Source organism: Zootermopsis nevadensis, unplaced genomic scaffold (assembly GCF_977971745.1).
Source record: "Zootermopsis nevadensis isolate Lab colony 2312 unplaced genomic scaffold, Znev_1.0 Znev_ptg000021l, whole genome shotgun sequence".
NCBI lineage: Eukaryota > Metazoa > Arthropoda > Insecta > Blattodea > Termopsidae > Zootermopsis > Zootermopsis nevadensis.
In genome coordinates, this window is record NW_028259153.1 from 10,519,842 (window position 1) to 10,543,220 (window position 23,379).

Here is a 23,379-nt window from a genome sequence, read left to right on the forward strand (position 1 = left end):
GTCATCAGGGCGATGAATGACGGAGGCAGTATGACCTCTGAAACGTTGGTTAACATCGACCAGACTACACAGCACAACAATCCAGAAGAACGAAATCTTCATCGCCCTGATGACGGAGGCAGTATGACCTCTGAAACGTTGGTTAACATCGACCAGACTACACAACGCAACAACCCAGAAGACAGAAATCTTCATCGCCCTGATGACGGAGGCAGTATGACCTCTTAAACGTTGGTAAACATCGACCAGACTACACAGCGCAACAACCCAGAAGAAAGAAATCTTCATCGCCCTGATGACGGAGGCAGTATGACCTCTGAAACGTTGGTTAACATCGACCAGACTACACAGCGCAACAACCCAGAAGACAGAAATCTTCATACTAAGAATCGCCCTGATGACGGAGGCAGTATGACCTCTGAAACGTTGGTAAATATCGACCAGACTACACAGCGCAACAACCCAGAAGACAGAAATCTTCATACTAAGAATCGCCCTGATGATGGAGGCAGTATGACCTCTGAAATGTTGGTAAACATTCGACCAGACTACACAGCACAACAACCCAGAAGACAGAGATCTTCATACTCATCGCCCTGATGACGGAGGCAGTATGACCTCTGAAACGTTGGTTAACATCGACCAGACTACACAGCGCAACAACCCAGAAGACGGAAATCTTCATACTCACCGCTGTGAAAACCTCAAATCTTACAAATATCGGAATATTTTCATGGATTTCACCAATGTTTCTCCCAAGCCCTCACGTCCCAGTGCTGTGGCTGCAGACATAATCCCTAACGACACCGTCGCGCTGGGAAGGGTCGTCTGTGCCACCAACAATCTATATAAGGTACTTAAGGGAATATGGCCAATGCAGTAAATATGGAAAGTAGCTGACATGTTCATAAGTTCACAGACTGTCAACAGAAATCAACATCAATAGGTCACATCATCAAATTGTCTCTGGTGAGACAGTAGCCAACTGCGAGGCGCTGCGTATTGTCAGACGCCATTTAAGTATCAGAAAAACACAGGTAACGACGTGCGTCTAACTTTCAGGACCTGAGTATTTTGTTCAGTCAGAAATTTGAAGTAACTACCTGCACTTTCATGCAGTATAACTGGATGTTATGTCTTTCTTTGTAAGATCTCCTTTTGACAGAGATGTAAAAATATATGCCAAGTGCAGGTTATTTGGCCAACGTTATTGGTTACAAAGTTTCTTTGCTCGGAATTCAAAAATTTCAGTAAAGAAGTAAAACAAATTGTCTCACACGCTCTCTATGTAAATCGATCGATTGTCATCTATTATTTTGACAAAATGAAAGAATTGCTCATGCAATTTTGTAGCTAAGTCCTATAGTGGCTGCGTATATTGCTTTTTTTTTTTTAAAAAAAAAAGTGTTATACGGTGGGAAAAGGAAGCTTAGCATGGCCATATTCCCTTCAATTACCTTGGTTGGTATTGCTTCGTGGGAGGGTGATGCACTGTAGGTCCGATCCCCGTAACAATAGCTTATCGTCTGATAGACCCCCCTTCCCCCCCACCACCTTCCCCTCATTTCACTCCCTCCCTGTCCTAAGTATTGTATTCCCGTGAGACATGTGTTACAACTACTACTATACGAAGAAGGGCGAACTCATAGCACACAAATGGGTTGAGTTTACTGACAGTTAAGTATTTGTCTGTCTGGATTGTCTGCAGTCCAAATGCCTGCCTACGATTAGTTTTAGATTGAGCGACCCTCTCTGACAGCTGTACTGTTTATTGCGTTTAGTATAATTATATGTTTGCCGAAGAGTCGTCATACTCGGCCGCTGCCCCGTCAACCGACGTGCCCATCCGTCGGTCTTTCACTTTTCGTTGCATCATAATGGCTGCTGCTAGTCAGCTGAGCCACATCTCACAGCATACGAGATAAATTCCGGGTTAAGCAACAGAGTGGGAGACCAACCAATTACTGAGTCTGATTCAGGAGCCAAGGCAGAGTCTTCAGATTTTTTATCTTCTGTTTGACCACAAGTGTTTTCCCGCTTTTGAACAGTTCGAAACAACCACAGCCGTAGTCGCCGACACAAAACAAAAGAATAATGTCTAACAATCAACTAGCGCATGCGCCTTTGTTACAAATATCGACCCTGACAGACAAAACACAATCTGTATGAGGGTAGTGGAAGTGGTAGAGGAGGTTCGGGTGCGGAATTCAGAGAGCTGCGTAGTGTAACTTGCGCACACGTCGACTAAAAATCAATAGGACAACCAAGCAGCACAGAATCCAGGCAATGGAAACGAGAATTTCTGAGGGGGTGAAAATCAAAGAGACGGCAGGGGGCAACAGAGTGAAATTGTAGTTGGTGCAATAGCCAGAATAGCGGGCACATCTTCGTTTGGTGGCTTCTGACGTTCAGTTTCCAGTACTGTTGTGAATTACGTGTGTGTTTCCGGTTGCGTATAAAGGAGAAGCGTGATTTAACATACTCTCAGTGCAACTAATGGCTTTCAGGGCTATGGCTCTTTAAACATGGGTGGGGGTGTGGTAGAACACTCAGTGTTATCTCTTTTGGGCGAGCTGATGTAGAGTTGCCTATATATGGTTCACATTATCCTGAAACTAGTAAGTATTTAAATACTGGAAGAATTTAATGATGGAGATGTTTCTCGTTTGAAAGTAAACTGATCACATACGTGTTTGTTATTCATTCTTGATTACCAGTAAGGAATTGTGAACACTGCATCAGAAGTATATAAAATTAGGCATGAATCTATTTAAGCGAACTTTTATATGGGGGCACTGTCTCATGAATTTTATGACTAGGAGTGTTGTCTGTTCAATAATCTGAAACGTTTTACTTTAAAAGCATGAGTTTACGTATAAACAAACATTTCTTTGGCACGAACCCCCTTATATGTAGACAAAGATATGTAAAAGTAATGCATTCTTGTTTATTTTAATATTATTGGTGATGAACTTCTGGGTTGTGAAGCAGTGTGGACTTGTAGGTAGATGAAAATGTTTCGTAGAAACGCACTATCTCCATCTTCAAACAAGTGTTCGAAAGACCTGTGGTGGCATATGCCTGCAAATTCAGTTACTGAATTTTCTGATCCCTTGTCTGATTTTGTTACTTGTATTTTGAGTAGATACTGGTGGGAAAGATACGCCCATCTAAATGGAAATCGAACCCACTATCATTGGTTTCCCTATTGTCTTTTGAACCATCTGGAGGCACAGAATATCAATCTTAAAATATCTTGAAGAGCATCGTGTTCTCTCAACAATACAATTGAAATTCGGGAGTATAATATGACGTAGTTCTGTCGTTAATGGAAGCCTGGAAGTATTCACTCCAGTCACCTAAATTCCCGTGTTGTCAACTTTAGTATTTGATCCATTGTCGGTAAACAATACTTAATACAATATGATGGGATATTTTAATCTTGATATAGCAAGGTCTATGAACATTTAGAACAAACTGCAGAATTACAATAGCTTCTTTTAAGTGATCAGGAAATTAAGGATAGAAACAGTCCCTACGTTTGTAGCAAAATTACCTAATGTTGGTTGAACTTTTCGTTGCATTCAAAATCCTACTGATAGTGTGTTTGTTTTCGACGCAAGCATTCCGAAATATTGTTCTTTTTTTAACGTTTGAGGACGTGTGTTGTTAATTATGGAATGCGTAGTGTAAGGTGGCTGGACTTTAAAGCAACCCAGCCCTTTACTTAATCGTATTCCACCCACTGTTGTAATTAGCTTACTGGAACCAATTAACCAAGGTTTGAAGTGAGGGGCTGATACGGAAAAGAAGAGGTTTACTGAACCTTAATAATTGTGTGAAACATCATTTAAGGGACTTCGTACAGCTTAACGATTCATCCATTGGAATAATTTGGTCAACACATACACACATATACACACCCGCAGGCAATTTCCATCAATAATATATGGTTACGCTGTCTGTGACATGTTGGAGGGCGACTGAATGAAGGGCGAGTGAAATCTAATTACTGGTTTGCTTCGTAACAGACGTTGGTAGTCTCAGGAACTGACCTCACACAATAATTAGTTTGGGTTTCTGGATAACAATAGATGTCTAATACAGCAATGATCAACTGTTGCCGTTATAACAAAAGCGATGTATTCCAACATTACGATGACTGATGGCCTTGAACAAAACCTCAACACAAGGTTTCCGTGGAAAATAAATTCATCAATGCCAGGCAGATTCTATTATCCTCATGTTGGTGATTTTGTTAGGTTCCGTGGCTTGGCTGCATTTTGTGATGCCGTATCAACAATAAAATAGTTTTGTTTATCACTGGCGTGATATTTTTCCAATGTTAGGACTCATATTTTGCAACCCAAATCTGTAATGTAGAACCGTCGTGTTCTCTTAGCGGTACGGTCTGTGTTGAAAATTATTGTGGCGAGCTTCGGCTTTAAAGGTTTTTCGATACCAGATGGAGCTTCACGCTATGGCCGCTATACCTCCGAGAGTACGTATTTCACAGCGCAGAAAAAATTATCATTAAGGTGAATTTCAACTTTCAGTTTGAGACAATAACACTCGATAGCGTGATTTACCATGGGGCTGCACAATGTATGTGTTTCACATGTACACCTAATACGTTATTTCGAAAACGAATGCATACACTGGAACTATTCTTTTTCATGTGAAACGCCTTTAGGAACATCTTCCAAACCATGCATTAATTTTGTTCAACCCTTTAAAGCACAAAGTTATGTAAATAATGTTTCAAAATTCAGTTCCTACCTCAAATAAACACAACGCGTCTCGATTACAAAATTAAACTAGTTAATACTCTTTACATAAGTCATCGCTGTAGAATGGTATATATAGTTATCATTATGCTTAAAAATGTTAATAAGCAAACTATTCATGTTCTAATTGGCCGTCTTCTGAGTTGTAGCGCCGTGCACTCTGATAATTTACAGACGTTTCAGATATACTCTCTGCCGCCATTATCAGGACGATGGTCCTGATGATGGAGGCAGCAAGGGCCTCTGAAACTTTTGGTAAACATATACTAGACTACGAGGCTCTACAACCCTGATGACAGCCATCTTCGTGCTCACTGCCGTGATATCTTCAGATCCATATTCTGTCTCCTATTTTTCTTCCTGTAAGATTTTAAGTCGTTACATGTGCGTTCGACTGGAGAAACTGGGGAAGAAGAAAACACCTTTCACTTTACTCTGTCCCTGGGAGGAGAATCGATCATAGCACCTCCGCAAACGAAACAGGAGGGCTAAACTTTAAACCCCACGTTTAGTTCGAGCATCTACGTTGTATTTGTTCGGTGATATGTGAATTCCTATACTCGGTATTTAGTAGGACTAAGCAAAAAGGTATAATTACCAATTATTGCAAATCGAACAGCATTATTTTATGACTGAATGCGGCCGTACACAATACCTTGACCTGTCAATAATATGGTTGACTTAGAGTCTTCATTTACTGTGTGTTCTAGAAATCTCGCAGGAGTGTTCTCCAGCCAAGGGACGTTTTGACCATTAAACAAAAGACCGAGGAACGTAAGATTCTAAAAATCAGACAATACCGTTCGCTCATATCACGATGTCAGTTGTGCCGTCACTCTGACGTTTGCTTGCGTGCAGCCCGTACGCGAGGCGGTAATTTACCAGCATGCTATCTCCAGTCTTATCAGCTCCGTTCCCTATCTAATTATTCAGCTGACCTTCCTAAAAATTACAGTCTCCGGTTTTTCAAACTAAAAATGTGTCATTTTTATTTTTAATCCAGCAATGGCCGCAGTATTACTGGGGGGAATCTTACAATTTGACCATCTTCACCACGACCACAACCTTGTGAGAAGTTTTAATTTTGGGGGTAAGTTACAAATAAACACTAAAGTCATATTTACAACGTTAAACACCAGTCATTCATATCACTAAATTTTTCTTTTCTGTGAAAAAGATCTTGTTACGCCTCCCCATTTTTATTTATTTCGTCAAAATGTCTCGTGTAAGCCGGCAGAAACAACTCACGCCACTTGGAATGACGTCGTCTCTCACGGATCGCATTTTTGTCGGTCTCCTGGTGCATAATGTGTGCTTTATAATCGAATGCGTGAGGTTGAAAAGGGCACATGTCACAGACGAAAACTATGTAATTCGGGTTAAATGCTGTGTTCAGTTTTAGCCCTTTGATCAAAAGCAGTCCTTCTGCTAGATGCGCTGCTAATGTCGTCTGCAGGGACTTGGACATATTCGAAACGAAAATTGTTACACTTCAACACATTCTATAATAGTCTAATTTCCTTAATTTATTTAAATTATTATCACAAATATACAAATGTATTTAGCAGAAATTTCTTTGGGTATAAGCGTCCTCTGTACTAATGTATTCCTGTATTCTGTTTGTGTTTGCCTTTCTATATTTATTACTGTGTTCGTGTGCTCATCTCTTGTGCTGTATCTGTAATTGGCCTTCTGGCTGTTGATACAACACACTAATAATAAATAATTGAATTGAATAAACCAAGGCAACAGAATTTAAATATAACAGCCTTGCTAAATGCGGCAAGAGAAACAATATTACTCTATTCCTCTTAACTCTCTGAAACACAAAGTTGTCCCCCCCCCCCCACTTATTCAAAAAAAAAAAATTGTTTATGTGACTTGTGCCCGTTTCATTCCCACGCATTTAATTAAGAATACATTATTTCCCATATAATTCCGTAATCTCGTCGAGGGTGTCCTTTGGTTTTGCGAATGTTCTGTCTCGACAAAGCACAAAAGGAGGATAAATTCAACAATTCAAACCAAATTACAAAGTAAAGGGTACGAACCAGGATTTTGAGAGGGGAAGCGTTAGGGATGTGCTAGAATAGAATTATGGGATTATAAACTAAACAGAGTCCCCAATGCATACGCAGTAGTTCAGAAGCAGTGTTTGATGGCGTTACGTACAGAATAATTTGCCCTCTTTATGTATCGAAAGAGGGAGGCTGCAAATTTACTTTCCTCTCGCAAGTTATCACGTCCTACGCTAGTTGAATACAGCCCACTTCCTCACACCGTATTTCTGTAGTCAATTTTAATAATATCATCCCAGCTTCAACTAGGCCTCCTAGGTTATCTTTTCTCGTAAGGTACTCAGACCCTCATTTTATAAAAAATCCTCAGCTCTCCGATGTCCTACCAATCTCATTCTCTTTGATTTCAAAATCTTGTAATGAGCTCAAAAAACATTTTGTGTTCTAGTAACTATTACTGCAATAAATTATCTCTTACTGGCTAGATATACGTGACGTTACATCATCCTTTCGAAACTTTCATAAAACTTTTCAAGAAAAAAAGTTACGCGTCTCAGTCTTGTGGATCACAGCTGTTCGGAGTGACAATACAGGAAGCGATTAATTGTTCAGCCCTATAAAACTTTGTGACGTGTAGAACACTAGATGGTGTTTTCGAAAAACGTAGCCTATGTGGGAATCAGATTCCCTAAAACCAGTGAACTGTGAGATCGAATTTACCACTTAAAAATACATACAAAATCCTGGCATCCCTCTGAAACCAATTAACAATTATCCCTTAATTGTACAGATAAGTAGGTGTACTGGAAGGACGCTTATGTAGCGATACGTTAACATTGGTTTAGTTAATTGTATAAAGGAACGTCTACACGATGTTATTTAAAAAACAGTGGTCTGTACTTGATAACCCCCAATAATGTTGTTACCGGAATTTGGTTTAATATCACGAACCGTCAAATGAAGTATCCAGGTAATATTAATATGCGTACTTATTTTGTCTGTAAGAGTCGCCAACTTTACCAAAGTTTTATTCTTCATAAACATCTTTTCTTATGCATTTTTATTCTGAACGATTAAATCGTAGGCCTATATGTACAACATATGAATATCGTAAAAGAAAGTTGTAAGCTCCCGGTATTGCATAAAATTCGAGGATGCCATCACCGCACCCAGCTTTTTATAAATTCCCGTTTATTTTCTTCTTGTTTTAATTCCCGCGTAGCTTATTTCCAGTTCTCAGCAGCTCACTTTCCCGCTCTTATCCGTTCTATTAAGCAAATATCCGCCCCCTCTTAAAATCTGATCTAATATTAGCCCTATTACTTAATTCTTTTCAGGCATTCTAGAATTCTCTCTTACTCTTGAAATTTTTGGAACGTATGAGCGTCACTTATTCATGATCCCTTATGAAATAAATTCCTTCTTCTCTGTTAGCCAATAAAAAATTGGAACCATTGTCTTTTGAAATATTCAGTAATACTTAAAACTGTATCAACTCTTTCTTGCTTAACAGTGTGTAGAGCCAAGTAGACCTAAGTTTTCATCAAAAACGCAAAATTTTCTGGAAATTTTTAAATCTAGAATTTTTAAATATTCATAGTCTTTTGGCGATGAATATATTATTCTGCACTTTTCTGCGTGTCTGCTTACCTTATTTTCCTTTTGACAAGTTGCAGGAAATCCCAAACACTCTGCTGTAACTGCCATGCATGGTTGCTTGCGTACACACACACAAGAAACCTGCGAACAAGATGTCGCCAAATAAAATTTCTATACTTGACATATCGATAGGATGCAGCTAAAACGTGTTGTTCTTCACAGAAACAGTTTGCATTCTTTATTGTTCAAAACTCATTTACTTAATTTTTGGTGAATGACTGAACAATATTCGAACTCAGAGGTAATGCCAGTTAATGTCTTTATATTTTAAGTGACTGTCTGACGAGGTAAATTATCAGGTTAACCTACCGCGAGGATTCGTACCTGGCCGTAGTGGATACGAGAAATTGTTACCAACCGCAAAACCGCGAAACTCGACATATGTCATAACTCTATGATGTGGTCACTGGGTACCTTGTACGGGCATGTGGTTCTACTTGTCATTTATACGACTGTTGGGGTTTCCAAAACAGCCACATCGTAGCTTAAACCTGCAGAGAAATTACTTCGAATTCCGGCTGATCAAACGTAAAAATATAGCAGGGTCTGTCTTTGTTAAACTTGCGCTTTTGACACATTCTAAACATGCCGTACATCTCTTAAGACAGTCATCATCATAATCGTAATACTTTCTCTACGGCCAAGTGTTTACTTCGAGTCTTAAGATGCGTTTAATATCTATGTGTTAATACTAGATAATGGATCAAAAATTCAACCTTAATTAAGACTACTTTTAGTGTATACTGCGATGGAAATGCGAACATTTAAAACTGGGTGCATGAAACCTCACCGGAGTGAGATTTGAGGGTCTCGCGGCGGTGAAAATGTTAGTGTTTGTCTTTTGAGTTGCAACGCAGTATAGATTTGTAGATACATGCTAAACGTTTTGGATACATTCTACTACCATCTCCAGGCCAATTCCGAAGATGGAGGCAGTGCACGTCCACATGGCATTAGAACTCTTGACGACCAACGCTGACACCTCATAGAATGATCACCCTTAAATCACCAGCACCACACATGACTATTATGGAAGGTTTCCGAACTCTTGAAAGAGCAATAACATATTTTGTCTGCAGCTGCTGCTGGATGAAATACGATTATAAAAAGAAACAGATGTTCCAATGCAGACAGTATTTCTGTCATCAAAAGTGGGAACCGAGATAAGCAACAACGCATACAAGTCCAGCTTATCTGCCGCGGGATTCAAAGTCTTTAAGGCTAAGAAACATCCTTATCACCTAGTGTTTATTGGAACAGAAGTCTAAACATATGACAGTCTACCACTTTATTACGGCATTAGAGATGTTGACACTTAGTATTCAATTTTAAGAAGCTCTGGGATGATGTGTTTCATTCTGTGTTGCGCATTAGAATTCTTTATGCATGCGCAAGACACTACTGTCTGTTCAGGACATGAATGGAACACGTATAAAAATACACTGGCCAAGGAGCGATGTAATACTTGCTATTGGTCTAAAACTGAGGAAGGATCCTTGTACGCAGTTCAGACCATGTACTTCGCCTCTCGCCATACCACTGTGAGCTTTGTCGCAATGAGCTTAAATGAGCTGAAATTAAAGCTCCGACATATTATTGCGTACCATGCATGCCACTTGTCTGTTTTTGTTGCTGTCTGACTACTTCTGCTCCATGTACATCTTGAACAGAGCATAGTTTGGTTCGCCATCGTTGAGTGATTGATGTTCAGTTTATCAGTGGATGGCACACAGCATCATCTTCTGCGGCACAGATAACTGTTCATCCACTAATGATCGCGGCTGAAGGAGGTCGTGGATCTATAAACTTTGGACAAGTAAAATTCGTGCGAAGCAGCTGTCAGGATTATGAGCATGTTGGCAAATTGATCAGTGCTGATCAGCTGTGGGTTCATTCACGCTGGGAAATAAGAACACCGAGGTAATTTGTATTTGTTATTCATTCTTCAGAAATATTAAAGGTAAAGATATCTCTTGTGCTTTGACTAAACAACATGCCATGAAGATGTATGTGGGAGTGAATGTTTAGCGCCAAACACTCTTCTCTTTCCTAATGTTGAATTACTTTATTTTTAATTTTCCGCGACTGGTACATTTTAATATTATCCTCCCATTTAAACCAAATTCTTCTTTGTGGTCTTTTCTGTAAAGTTTTGAGACTTAATTGTTGTATGCATTTCTCATTCCTGCCATGAGTGCTACATGCCCCATCTCACCCGCATGAACCCACTTCACACCACAATACATCTAAATCCACGAGACTGAATTTGAATTTCATAATTCTGGTTCTGCTAACAGCATAAATTGAATGACTTTGTATTCGGATAATCTGGTTTGCAGTGGCGTGATGCATTTTAAAAAATTCTATTGTCAGAAATATTTCATTTGTAAGTCAGTACGTACATACATACGCCTCTACATGTATTTGGGAAGGTTACAGAAGGTTGTTAACATATTTTAACCGTACTCGATTAAGATTTGACTTGTCCTGTTTGCAGTTACTATAGCAAAAGCTAGTATTATCCTTGTGCTAAATTAAGCGTCACGTCATCTGGACGTACGAGGAAATGTTTCTCCACAAACTTGGCCTCACTACTGTGTGGACGAGAGTTATGTTCCAACCACTTTACTCCCCAGGAAGAGTGTCCACCGTACCCAATGGACTGGAGGTATCATTCTATATGCATTTCTCCGTTACACTGCAATACGCGTGTTGTATAAATTGTCGTTTACTGTCACCCAATAGAAGAGACAAGGAGATTGCGAGTGAACTAGTGTTTACATTTCAGTTTTAATGGGCATCTGTTGACTTTATTTAATATAATTAAAGACCTTAATATGTTTTGGCAAAATCTTGATGTACAAAAGCATTTGGATGCAAAAGAGACAGATTTCCTAACTATTAAAACTATAAACCTCGTGGATCAAGGAACAGAAGACGATATATATAGAGACTTTTCGACGACTGGTGTCGGAACAGGCCAATACGTGACCCAACTGCTTCACTGCTAGACGACGACGACGATGATGATGATGATGACGGCAGCGGTGGTTTAAGCACAATGATAAATGAACCTTGGATTTATCCAAAATGTGAACGAAACAAATCCGATGAAAAGTGCAAAAAGTGTGACGTTCAGAGTTGCAAATACGAACTCAGACCAGCCAGTGTCCCGAGGCGATATTCAAAGCGGGCGTTACTAGAATACAAGTAATGCTTGATGGAATTTCGAAATGTGCATTCTCGTGAAGAGAAACATAATAAATCATTCCGCAAAGCACACAGTGAAGCGTTGCTGACAACGTGGATGAAAAATGTGAACCAATTTTTATTTTTCCTTCACTGCTTTATATTCGGAGGTAAGGAAACCCGACGGCCCCATACACATTGATAACACGTTTCGGTACAAGCAGTGCAACATGATGCTTACAACGTGTGTCACATGTAGTGGCCCATTAGCGCCAAGTTGTTGATTGCAATTTCACGTGGCTTGAAATAGTATCAAGAAAGTGTTTGTGAGAATACTGCCGGTGCCCAATTTACCTGTACCAGTTTTGGTATTACTCTGAGTTGCTTTGAGTGAATATTTAAATCAAATAAAAAAGGGAAGAGATGACTGCTTGAGATTAAAGGCGTTCAGTCGCTAATTTATGAAAAGAACGTGAGACCAAGGAGTTACAAGATTTGCGAAACTATTTACGTAAGAATAAAGAGTTATTTTAAAATCTGCTTACTTTAATACGACCAAAAATCGAGAAAAACAATAAAGTCGTGAGTGATGCTGTTGAAAGTAGGAGCTCGGTTTTCCACCTAGGGCGTGGTAACCGCGACCTTTCTACTTCCGATCTGTCGTTCGTACGGTTCGTAACCCGGTTATCTGCAATGACGCCCGATTTTAATTTAGAGAAGCAAGCAAACGTCTTACGAAACTATGTAATGATAAAGGACAATGTGAAAAAGCGACAGATAAAGCTTTATCTATATTTTTAAGGAATGTTAATTAATGTGGTATCCTTATCAACTTGTGCAAGCCACAACTTGGCTTTTCGAACATTATAAATCAGAAAAGTACGCATTACTAATCAATCAATCTCTGTGGGTAAAACCCACAGAGATTGATTTTGTAATAATTTATTAAATAATTTAAAGACTGACTTTTTAAGTTCTTCTTTTCAGGAGTATTTTTAAAATTGTCTTTGGCATAATCGGGACGAAACCGTGCGTTCATATCCGCCGGAAGAGGCAAGGGGATAGGAAGGGTCAGGAAGAATGTACTGTCATAACTATAAACAGGATTTCCCAATGTTAATGCTTTGTAGCTTGCTGTCATAGGTAATGTTTTTGGCTTACGTAGTATATACGTTGTTTTCCTTCTACCCGCTAGCTAGTGACGTAGGCGAAACGGTTTGATCCCGAACACTGTAATTGTGCTTTCAAACTAAATTTGGAGTACGTGTAAATTGCATTTTATAACCTAATGATGGAGAGGTTCCTTCATATAATTTTAGTGGGTTCGTTGGGTAGCAATCACGGAGGGTACTTGATGACTTCTTTGGGCCATGGCTCTCAGTGACTGCAATCTGAGTCTATTCTCAGTGTTCTCTTTGTTCAGATGCCATCATCACCATGCGAATAAGAGGAGCTTCGCCATTAATAAGGGAGTGAATGAGCAGTGGCATTGCTGCTCACTTTTCAATATGACAGGTCTTTTGAAAGTCGGCTTCCAGAACAATTGAAGCAAAGTATTTGGGCAGTAGGGGAGGGAGATTGTGGTACAGAGAGGGATTAAGGAGGCAAAAAGGAAAATCCCTGCTGTCTTGAAAGACGAATTTCTGCCAACATGAGCTTTTTAATGTATTGTTAGAGGGGAAGACACACCCGTTAATGCGGTATTTGGAAGACGTAAATGTAGATGGAAGGATACTATTAAAATGGATATTGAACCGGGCTGGACGGTACGAACTTGATCAATCTAGCTCAGGACAGGGACAGGTGGCGCATTCTTGCGAAATGAGCTGTGAATCTTCGGTTTTGTTAAAAGACGAGGAACTTCTTGACTACTTGAGCAATAATTGGCTTTTCAAGAAGGTTATCGTGTTTGCAGTTTGTTATTGCTGTAGAACTCAACGTTATGGACTGTTTAATCGAAACTTCTGAAACAAGAATGATCTATATCCTTAACTCTACATACTTCTTGACACACAATTACGGGGTAATCTATATGTAACTCTAAACAGTCAACCCAGTGGTTATGTTATAACTGCAAATGCTGACTTCTTCAGAACAAGACAGCCAATAATACCGAGAAACATAATAGAACGACATTTCACGTCTCCAGACTAAAGTTTAGCCTTCTATCAACCTGTATGTTTCATTTTATCTAAATAAATTATACTGGAAGTTCTAATTTGCGTTTGTTGTTTGTTTCCAGCTCCGACATCTTCGTTGTTACTGACACTATCCAGAGCAAGAGCTTATGTAATCTCATAATGGTGAGTTATTCACATATCTTATCGTTATGTTTCTATGTGGAGGTTAAATAAATATATTTTCGTCATTTTTTTTACTATACATTAATTCTGGATAAATTCAACAAGCTTCGACGCTAAAAGTAATCGATTTTCACTTGATGGCATTTGTATCTTTAATAGATTATGGAAGGCTGTGAATAGTTTAGTGTATGGACACATTTGAGCGACCTTCAGCATGAGTTAGTGTATATTTATAAAATGAAATGAGAAAACAAAGTCGTTCCTCAAACGCAGACCTTGCGTCTGTGTTATCATCAGCTGAATATGTCATATTATTTATTGAAATGTTAATTAATGGTTTATAGGCTCTCCAATTAAAATTTTATATGCATTTCTCATCTCCATATGGGTTTTGCATTTCCTTGCTCAACTCATCGTCTTGATTTGATCTTCCTATCAAATAAAACAAGCAAGCAACTTGCTGTTATTCCACCCTAACTCTTGTATTAGCACCCTAATCAACTCTTGCAATAAATAAGTCCATGGAACACAGTCGCTCAGTTAATCAAGAAGTATCCCGAACTTTATGGAACACGAACATAATTGCTGTTCACAAAACCCACAGTTGAACCCAAAACTAATCCAGATAAATCCAGTCACATCTTAGTTATCCAACATTCGTTTTAATATTATCCACTCCTAGCTGTTCCCAGTGATAACTTCCCTTCAGGTTTTCCGAATAAAATTGTGCATGTATTGTCAAGTCTTGAAGAACAAATAAAATAATTACAGCAGATATTATAAAGCTACATGTGTTTTTTCGTTACAAGTAGATTTTAATGTTAGACGAGATTGTGAGTTTGATTATTCGGTTGTTTCGAACGCAATTTTAACAGAGCTGAAAATGTCTGTCATATTCGAAGGTGTCACTTTCCTTGTAATTCAATTAAAGTAGAGGATGGGAAATTGTGAAATGTAGACTGTCATTTCGTTACGAAATCCCTGCCACGGTGTATGTATACTCTACGGTTCTCGAAATATTTCTCTTCTTGGAAGAAAGAGATCCTTCCTCTAAAGTAAAGACACCCGCCCACCCCGTCACTCTCCGTCGGCACTGCATTCAGCAATGCTTCTGCAGAGATGCCCTCATCTTTTATTCACATGTACCCTTTCTCTTTCCTCTGCTTTTCTTTGTCCTACTCACTTCGGATAATTTCTCACTTTCTCTGTGTGTTGGAGCTTTCTCTACGTCACAGCGTTTTTTGTTCTCTTCCAGAAAATGGGACTTAAAGACACGTACTTTCTACTCCTCGATTTATCACCATTTTAATCCCTTCTCTTTTACTTTTAGAACCGTTCGCAGTCCTTTTTATTTCTATCACCCTAACCAATCCATCTACCATTCAACCCATCTTGTTGCCTTCTTTCCTATTTTCTGTTTCCTGACCCGCTTTATAGAACACGCAGTATCAAATTCAGACTTGGAATAGAATTTCCTTCCTCATTCATCACACTTTAAATAGCCTCTGAATTTCAATTTGTCTCATTCGCAGGTTTCACGATAGCATACCTCCGCTACCTAATTTCTCTTTGAACTACAGTATTAATCGACTACTGGATGAAATTTCGATTCTGCGTTTCGAAACCGTGGCGTTCACAGAGCATCCTACATTCTGCTTGTATTGTTAATCGACATCTGCGTTTCTAATGCTCTCTTTCGAATTTCAGCTATTTCTGTAACATTACTTCGTATCTCCATTTCCCCACTTGCATTATTACGTGGTCTCAATGTCAACGTACGATTTCAACAGTGTTTACCGCTCAACATCAGACGCTTCATAACATTTTCACAACAGTAAATTTACTGCAGCATCGTTATATAGAATTCACTGGCGTACTTTGACCATTTTGGGATCATACTGTCTGTGTGTCTGCCCTCTAAACTTTCAAACAAATGACGGAGTTTCGCTAAATTTGGTACGAACATCATTTCCGAAGTGGTTACTCCACGTTAGTAATTTTATTTGCTACAATTAATACCAATAATATCAACATGGCTGCCATGTGGACGTGAGACGTGAGTGTGACGCTAGAACCATTGCTACCGTATAAGTTTAGGTTCGTAAAATTGTTTGCTGTAAAATATATACGAAAAATATTCAAATTTTGTTGAGATTTCTTTTGCAGAATATGAAACTACAACATGGCGGCCGCGCGTAATCTGTACTTAACTTTTGGTTTGATGACGATAAGGCTACAAATGTACCAACGGAGTTAGAACATGTACATTTGTTCTTTTGACCTCCCCCCCTCGTCTAATATATAAAATTATAAAACTACAAAATTTTGGAAGCTAGATTCTGCTTCCATCTTCAAGTAAAAAGATGGGGGAAACCCAACTATTCGGCCCTCTGGTTAAACTAGCCTCAGACCTGACCTTGTGTGAAGTTTTAATGTAGCTGGTTATGTTCCACGTGCACAAAAGCAAACATTTGGCTGTCATTTGAATTGTGATAAATTAACATTTCTTTGTATTTTATCGATCTGTTAGCTTCACTTCTTGTCTCATAAGGTTTGTTTTTACTCAATGTTTTCTCACAGCGCACCCTTTTATCATATAATTATGCTCGATATAACCACAAACTGCTTTCAACATTTATAACGTACTGCCAGAAAAAAAATACGAACCAAAAAGCGCTATATATATATATACTAACTCGACAGAGCAGAGTCCTGAGCAAATTTCCCGCTTTTTACGAAACTCAAATCCTAATTCAGTGGCTGTTCGTGAATTTATCCTTTATAACACCAAGCAATCAGGCTGGTCGTTTACTACCTGAATAACTAAAAACATTATTTTTGGTCAATTTGCAGTTACCCCTTTTTGCACGAAGGCCAGTCACACCTTAGCAACTAGAATTTGATAAGTACCTTTGATTTACACATACCCGAACTGCATATGCTAGAAATATGATTTTGACACTCGTTTTAGGACACTTACTTAGGGGCGAAACAGCACAACCACCGTCATGTAACGGTATGTAATAGTGTTTTTGGCATGACAAGTATTTATATACACTTGGGGGCCCACTTCAGACCAGTGGCTTCCTGTCCCTTGCAGCATCAAGAAGATGAAGGCAACTCCACCTTACGCTCGTTCTAGTCGATCGCTCACCGTATTGATTCTACAAGAAGTGACGGAGAGCAAGACGACAAGGGAACTTCCAGCAACCTAGGGAACATATAATCCCCTATTATTGTGTCCGTAGCAATGCCAGAAGTGAACAGAGAATGTTCAAGAATTTTCGCTAGGAGTTTATCTTCGGAACATAATTACGTATCGCCATTTGTAGAAATTCAAAAACTATATAGAGTAATTTTTTAGAACTCTGCGCTCCGCATAGTTTAAAAGTCTCTGTACTCGCGATATGTAATATATAAAATCTAAAATTAGTATAAGAAATTAGCGTGCAAATAATATTTCAATAAACTGCCTTTCAACTTCATTTTAAAATAGGCCTGCGCCATTGAGAACTTCAAATAAATTCTGAAGGAATTTATGTTAATTTCTTGGGCGAAAACATTTTTACGTGGAACACAGTCCGTCATGAGGTGCTAGTAGTCGCCCAGCTGACAAAGAAATTCCTCGATTTTTGTGAAACCTCGAAGTTTTGTTACTGTGTTCACAAGAGCCCGGCGCTGGTTCTTACTCTGAACCAGATGAATCAGTTTACACACTCACACTCCTTGCGTTTTAAGAAAATACAAAGAAAAATAACTATTACGCACTAGAAGGCGGTTGGCCTGTAAGAAAACAACTAAATACATATACAGTCAACAGAATTCATGACAAAATCATAATACGAGAGAAAGGTTAAGTAATTAATGCTCCAAAAATGTACCACAGTTCAGATATTTGGAACGACAACAACAAATCAAAATCACATTTACGAATGAGGAAAGGCAGATAAACTTCTGGAAACACTTGCTACCGTTCAGCTAAGACACTTTTTATATTTCAAACTTCTATCTAAAAACAAAAGATTGAAAATAAAATGTAGATAACTATCGGTTTGTTTTATATGGCTGTGGTACTTCGCCCTCGTTATCAGAGAAGAACATAAACTGAGGGTGTTTGAGAACAGGATGCTCAGGAGAATATTTGGACCAGAGAGAGGAAGTAACAAGAGGCTGGAGAAAACTGCATAATGAGGAACTTCATAACTTGTACTCCTTACCAAATATCTCGTAGAATGTAAGGGCGGGATAGGATTGAAGAGGTGAGAAGTGCATGCACATTTTTTGACGGAAAACCCGAAGGAAAGAGATCACTTTAAAGTCCTCTGCTCAGATGTGCTTAAAATGTTAAAATGGTTCTTTCAGAAACAGTGGAATTGTGTGAACTGGATTCATCTGATTCAAGATGGAGGTCAGTAGCGGAGTCTTGTTCAGACGGTAATGAACCTTTGGATTCTGTAAAATTTCTTCATTACTATCAGATTCTCAGTGACTGTGTTTCATGAAGGAAACTAATGAATATTTTAAGAAGGCATGAAAGTTTTTTGCACGGCCAATAGAAAAGGACTACCGATATTTTAGGTTCTGACAGTGTTAAATTTGTCGATTGTGATCTTCTGGGTTGCGACGACGGTGGAACTAGTTGGTGGTTACCAATTTCGTTTCTGTGCTGAAGATGAACACAAAACGTTCCTACGAAACGTTGGTATACTGTACGCAGAATATCTGTGAGCCTGGGGTACGTCACAATAAGAGGTGATGGGAAGAAAGAAGGGCAAGACACGCCTTATAATTTGTCGGTTTCCCTCCCTTCTCATACCACGGTCGGGTGGCCCCCAAATCGTGTATATTCAACGGTCAGCAGAGCTCGGAGTTACCTTGTGACTGGTGTTACACCCTAGAAGACTGCACGACGTCATAACGCAGAAGACCAAAGTCGACAAAATGGGACTTGCTCGTCCTAAAATTTAAACAAATTTTAACGACGCAATTTACCGAAATGACATGTTTATTGTAAAAAGCGAACTGCGTAGTATCGAGCTAACAGTGTTTGAATGCGTTTCATTCTGTTCTTCCGTCGTAGAGTTTTTTTGTTAAAAAATTAGAATATCACGTCTATGACAAATCACAGCAATTACATGGTGGGAATTGAACCCGAGATTACAGGTCAGAACGGAAGAAATAATCGCAGACTACTGTTATCTCGACATTTGCTGTTTATCACTTTTATTTCATACCAGACTGGGCAGCAGGAACAATGGTGACAAATGTCTGTGTATTGTTATAGTCACTTCATCTGGCAACAAACAAGTTTCGCAGGCCACCCAGAAAAACACGGACGACTTTCACGAAGAATAAAACTTAAAAACACATGCCTGCTGTAGCGTTGGCCAACCTTTATCGGGCGAAGAGCAGCTTCGAAAAGTGTATAATTTATAGTGAACACCGTAGAACCCATAAAAATAAGACAACTGAAGTATTTAGACTGCGAAGAGATTGTGTTCTCACAACAAGACATTGTCCACGACTTTATTTTGGCACATTCTATATCGATCTCACGAAAAATACGTAACGAAAGTATTTAAGTAGTATATCATGTGTGGTATTTTTTCTACTCATACAAGAAATAAAGAATGTCACTCATATTTCCTAATATATCGGCTGATCATTTTTTATTCTTCTTCGAGGAAAGTAATTGTACCTGTGCTCGAAATTAAATACTATCTGCACGATTCTACCATGTTAAATTTTTCACTGATGAAAAACTGCACTTATTTAACCGAATACCGCATTTTGGTATGTGTTACAGATACAATGTTCCACAGTACAGACAACATTCTGGTCTTAGTTGCGTAATATCTTGTCCAATCTCGACTCTTCCAATAATCCTCTTATCCTCTGCCAGCAGAATCTAATTTCGCCTCCAAAGGCTACAGAGTAAGGGACATTATGCATCATTAATCCGTATACAGTTTCTGAAGCATGGTACTAAACAGACCAGGGTTGGACATGGCAGAACTGACACTAGACAAACAATAAAGTAAAGAAATATCGACCCAAAAGCATGTAGGCCCATGTACATATCAAGATAAACATTATACAGTCTAGGTCAGGGGTTATCAACCTGGGTCGCATGCATGTATGATACTTTATGACTAAAAGACTACTTCATCGCCACAGTTAAACATGAGCAGTTTATTAAATTAACAAACCTGTTAAAACGTTACTAAGTAAAAGGCGTATGTGAAACTGAGCCAGTGAGATTTCAGGTTCTCACAGCGGCGAATATGAAGATGGCAGTCTTCTGGGTTGTTGCCCCTTAATGACGAAGTCTGCAAGCACCTCCGAAATCTCTGTAAATTTCTACCAGACAACGGCGCAACAACCCAGAAGACGGACACGTTTTGCGATAGTTACATTTGTAATAAATCACTGTAATGATTCAGTAAGTTATCATTTACGTGTGGAAGACGGCTAGCGAGTAGACAGTTGAATGTGGCTAGCGGTCTTAAAAGGTTGAAAATCCCTAGATTTTTAGCACTGGTATGAATCTTCAGGTATTTAAACAAAATTTCAGTCAACACGAAATGTCTTTCACTCACATAAATAAATCAAACAAAGCCAGTAGGTAACTATTCAGTGCTAAGTGGGTCCCCAGTCACCACTGCATGACGCGCCTTCAAGTTGGAGACGCAGGAGATGGCCTCCAGATATGGAGGGTAGCTGCGAATATATTGAATAACCAATCTCGACAGCCGACAAGGGGTGATAAGCGATCTTTGGGTTTGGGCGAGGGTGTACAAATCTCAGCGTGAAACCACGACATTCAGTATTCGGACATGGTTGGGGGCTGTTGTAAGTATGGCAATAAACATTTGGATTTCATAAAAGTGACCTATTGTGACTAGCATTTCACGAATATCTCATTGGGCACCCCTGCTGCGCGATAATGTGCCGAGTTATTCAGACATGCCTCTCACGTTCATGTGACACATCGTGCGTCACATTATGGGGGATTAATAAGCATTTCCTGAGCACAAGCCGTTTTAAAGGACTCCCTAATATCGCCCGCACTCACCTTCGTGGTGGCACTAAGAATTTCTGGTTGCGTGGGGTAACAGATCACGCAGAACGCGTGATTAAACTTTAGCAAGTGTGAAAATGAGTAAGGATAACATGAAACGAATTTTCAATGTCTACAGCCTGGAAAACCACCATGAGCCTTCGATCTTGATTTGATCGCATTACCAACAACACTACTTGTAGATAAAACGTTTTAAGTTATTAAGTTCGTTGTTATTTTTTTCTGCACGTCACTTTTCACACTCTTTATACATTCAACATACACGGGATAATATACTACAGACTTCCTTATGTCCAGATAATCTTAGCACTCCTTTATCTGTGGTAATTAACTCGGTGGAGGAGAGAACTTTTTGAGAAGCTACTCGTCGCCCAGCTAATCAAATTCCCCGCTTTTTATGACATTCTAAAGTTCATTACCGTGTTCACAAGATCCCGCCAGTGGTTCTTATCCTTAGCCAGATGAATCCAATCCATATCTTCAAGCCCCATGTCTTCAAGATACCTTTTAACATTATACTGCCATCTACGCTTAGGTCTCCCAAATTTTTTCTCTCAGGTTTTGTGACTAAATTTTGTAAAAATTTCTCTCCTGTCCCATGAGTGCTATATGTCCCGCCCTTATCATTCGTCCTGATTTCATAGTCATTAAGGTGAAACTGTGAAGCTCCTTCATGTCAAGATATTCTTTTCATGAATCCGTTCTCAAACCCCCTTATCAATCTATTCCTTAATAAGCGAGACCAAGTTTCTCACCCGTACAAAACAACAGGCCGGTTACCACTGACAGCAGTATTAATACGGCGAAGCACGCAGAAGATTAATTTGTGCATAACAGTACTTTATTTGTCGTGGCTTACAGTTGTCCCGCTGTCCAGCAGTATAGGACAAGGCGTTCTTTGTACGTTTTTGCTGCGTTGCTTGTCCGTCTTGCCTGTGCAACCGAATGTGTTCCAGACGCGGGGAAACTCATTACAGGCCCGTGGAGTCACAAACGGAAAGCATAGCCTATCGATGCAGGCTGCATCACCGCAACAAGCACGCTACTGTATCTCCCAATATCTTTCACTGAGTACACTGGCTGACAATTCCATGAAACCGTGCTTATGAAGCTTTAATTTGGCGGTACGAACCAGGCATCATGTACAGTTTTGTTGTAACTAACAGTTACATCTCAGGTCAACGCACCAACATCTAACCAACAATACATTAAATGTCAGTCCACGTCTAGTCTGTCTGTCGCGTCATTTATTACATTGTTACAATGGCCATGGATTACGCTGCAACAACGACCTTGGATATTATTTTACAACAAAGAGTACACATTTATAATCTTGTTAAGCTGTGTTTTTGGAATTTCCAAACACTGTCGATTGTGGTATTCTGGGTAGTGACGCCATGTAGTCTTATAACCGTTTTTCAACGTTTCGGAGGAGGGGACTGATGTAGCTAAAATCAATTACGATATAAATTATTCATAAATTCGTCGGGAGACTGTACATCTGTAAGAATCGTAGTGGCGCATTGTTTCATATTCGCATACAATTCCCTCCACGACTTAGGAACATGGTCGGAGTGAGAATGGGTGAAATTGAAGGATGTTGCTTACAAGAAGTTCCTTAGAAATCATCGAAATATAATAGGCATATGTCCTTTCGTCTGACGAAACGATCAATAAAAAAACATTTCTGACTTGGGGAATATGACATATAAAGTAATTCTTGGTAATATTCTGTCCGAATCGTTTACCCTTGTTCTGCCAGCGCATCGATCCAAATATCCCGACCCTGATTTTCTTCTTGTGAAACGCCCTTTCCCTGTACTAGCAGCTCGTCCCTCAACCCTCCGTATTTGCCACCACGACTCCCTTCATCCCCGATTCTCTCCTTCGTCTTCCATTTCCACCCAGCCGGGGGCGAACTGCTGGGAAAACAGCCCCAGGGCCTTGGGAAATTAATGGATGTACGTGCTACGTATATGAGGCAATATCATGCAATAAACTTTTGGATCATTCACTGGGAAATGTTGGGGCCGAATACTGAAACCGCGATATCCGTCAGAAAGTTCAATCTTACGAGTATCTTATCGAGTAATCCCAGTCGTTCAAGAGATTTCTGACTGCACTGATTGTTTTAATTAATAAATTATATATGATGGTCAATACTATGACCAATCCGCCACTGTTCGCTTCCCTGCCACTTTTTATACTTACAGAATTTCCCTTGTTTGCATGTCACTTCCTTTTTATGAAAATGCAGGGAGGCTCTTAGCGTAAATTTAAAACTGTACCAATTTAAGAAATGTTCTGGTGAAGGCTGGCGTAAAGCAGTAGCAGTCTTACAC

General features: G+C 39.4%; 2 protein-coding genes across 12 annotated transcripts in view; one reads left to right on the forward strand and one right to left on the reverse strand.

Moving 5' to 3' along the window:
- Nucleotides 1-8,542, reverse strand: part of LOC147873178 (uncharacterized) — a 300,974-nt gene extending 292,432 nt beyond the window's left edge. For all 3 annotated transcript variants that reach the window (XM_087353215.1, XM_087353213.1, XM_087353214.1), the window contains exon 1: nucleotides 8,456-8,542. In XM_087353215.1, the coding sequence (XP_087209341.1) occupies nucleotides 8,456-8,512 (57 nt within the window). In that variant the 5' untranslated portion in view covers nucleotides 8,513-8,542. The remainder of the gene's footprint in view (nucleotides 1-8,455) is intronic.
- Nucleotides 1-23,379, forward strand: part of LOC110827141 (breast cancer anti-estrogen resistance protein 3 homolog) — a 100,023-nt gene that overhangs the window by 62,100 nt on the left and 14,544 nt on the right. For 7 of the 9 annotated variants that reach the window (XM_087353194.1, XM_087353190.1, XM_087353192.1 and 4 more), the window contains one exon: nucleotides 13,896-13,956. In XM_087353194.1, the coding sequence (XP_087209320.1) occupies nucleotides 13,896-13,956 (61 nt within the window). Of the gene's footprint in view, nucleotides 1-1,962; nucleotides 2,619-10,220; nucleotides 10,385-13,895; nucleotides 13,957-23,379 lie in introns of those variants that run through there. The other 2 variants (XM_087353196.1, XM_087353195.1) reach the window with 2 other exon arrangements.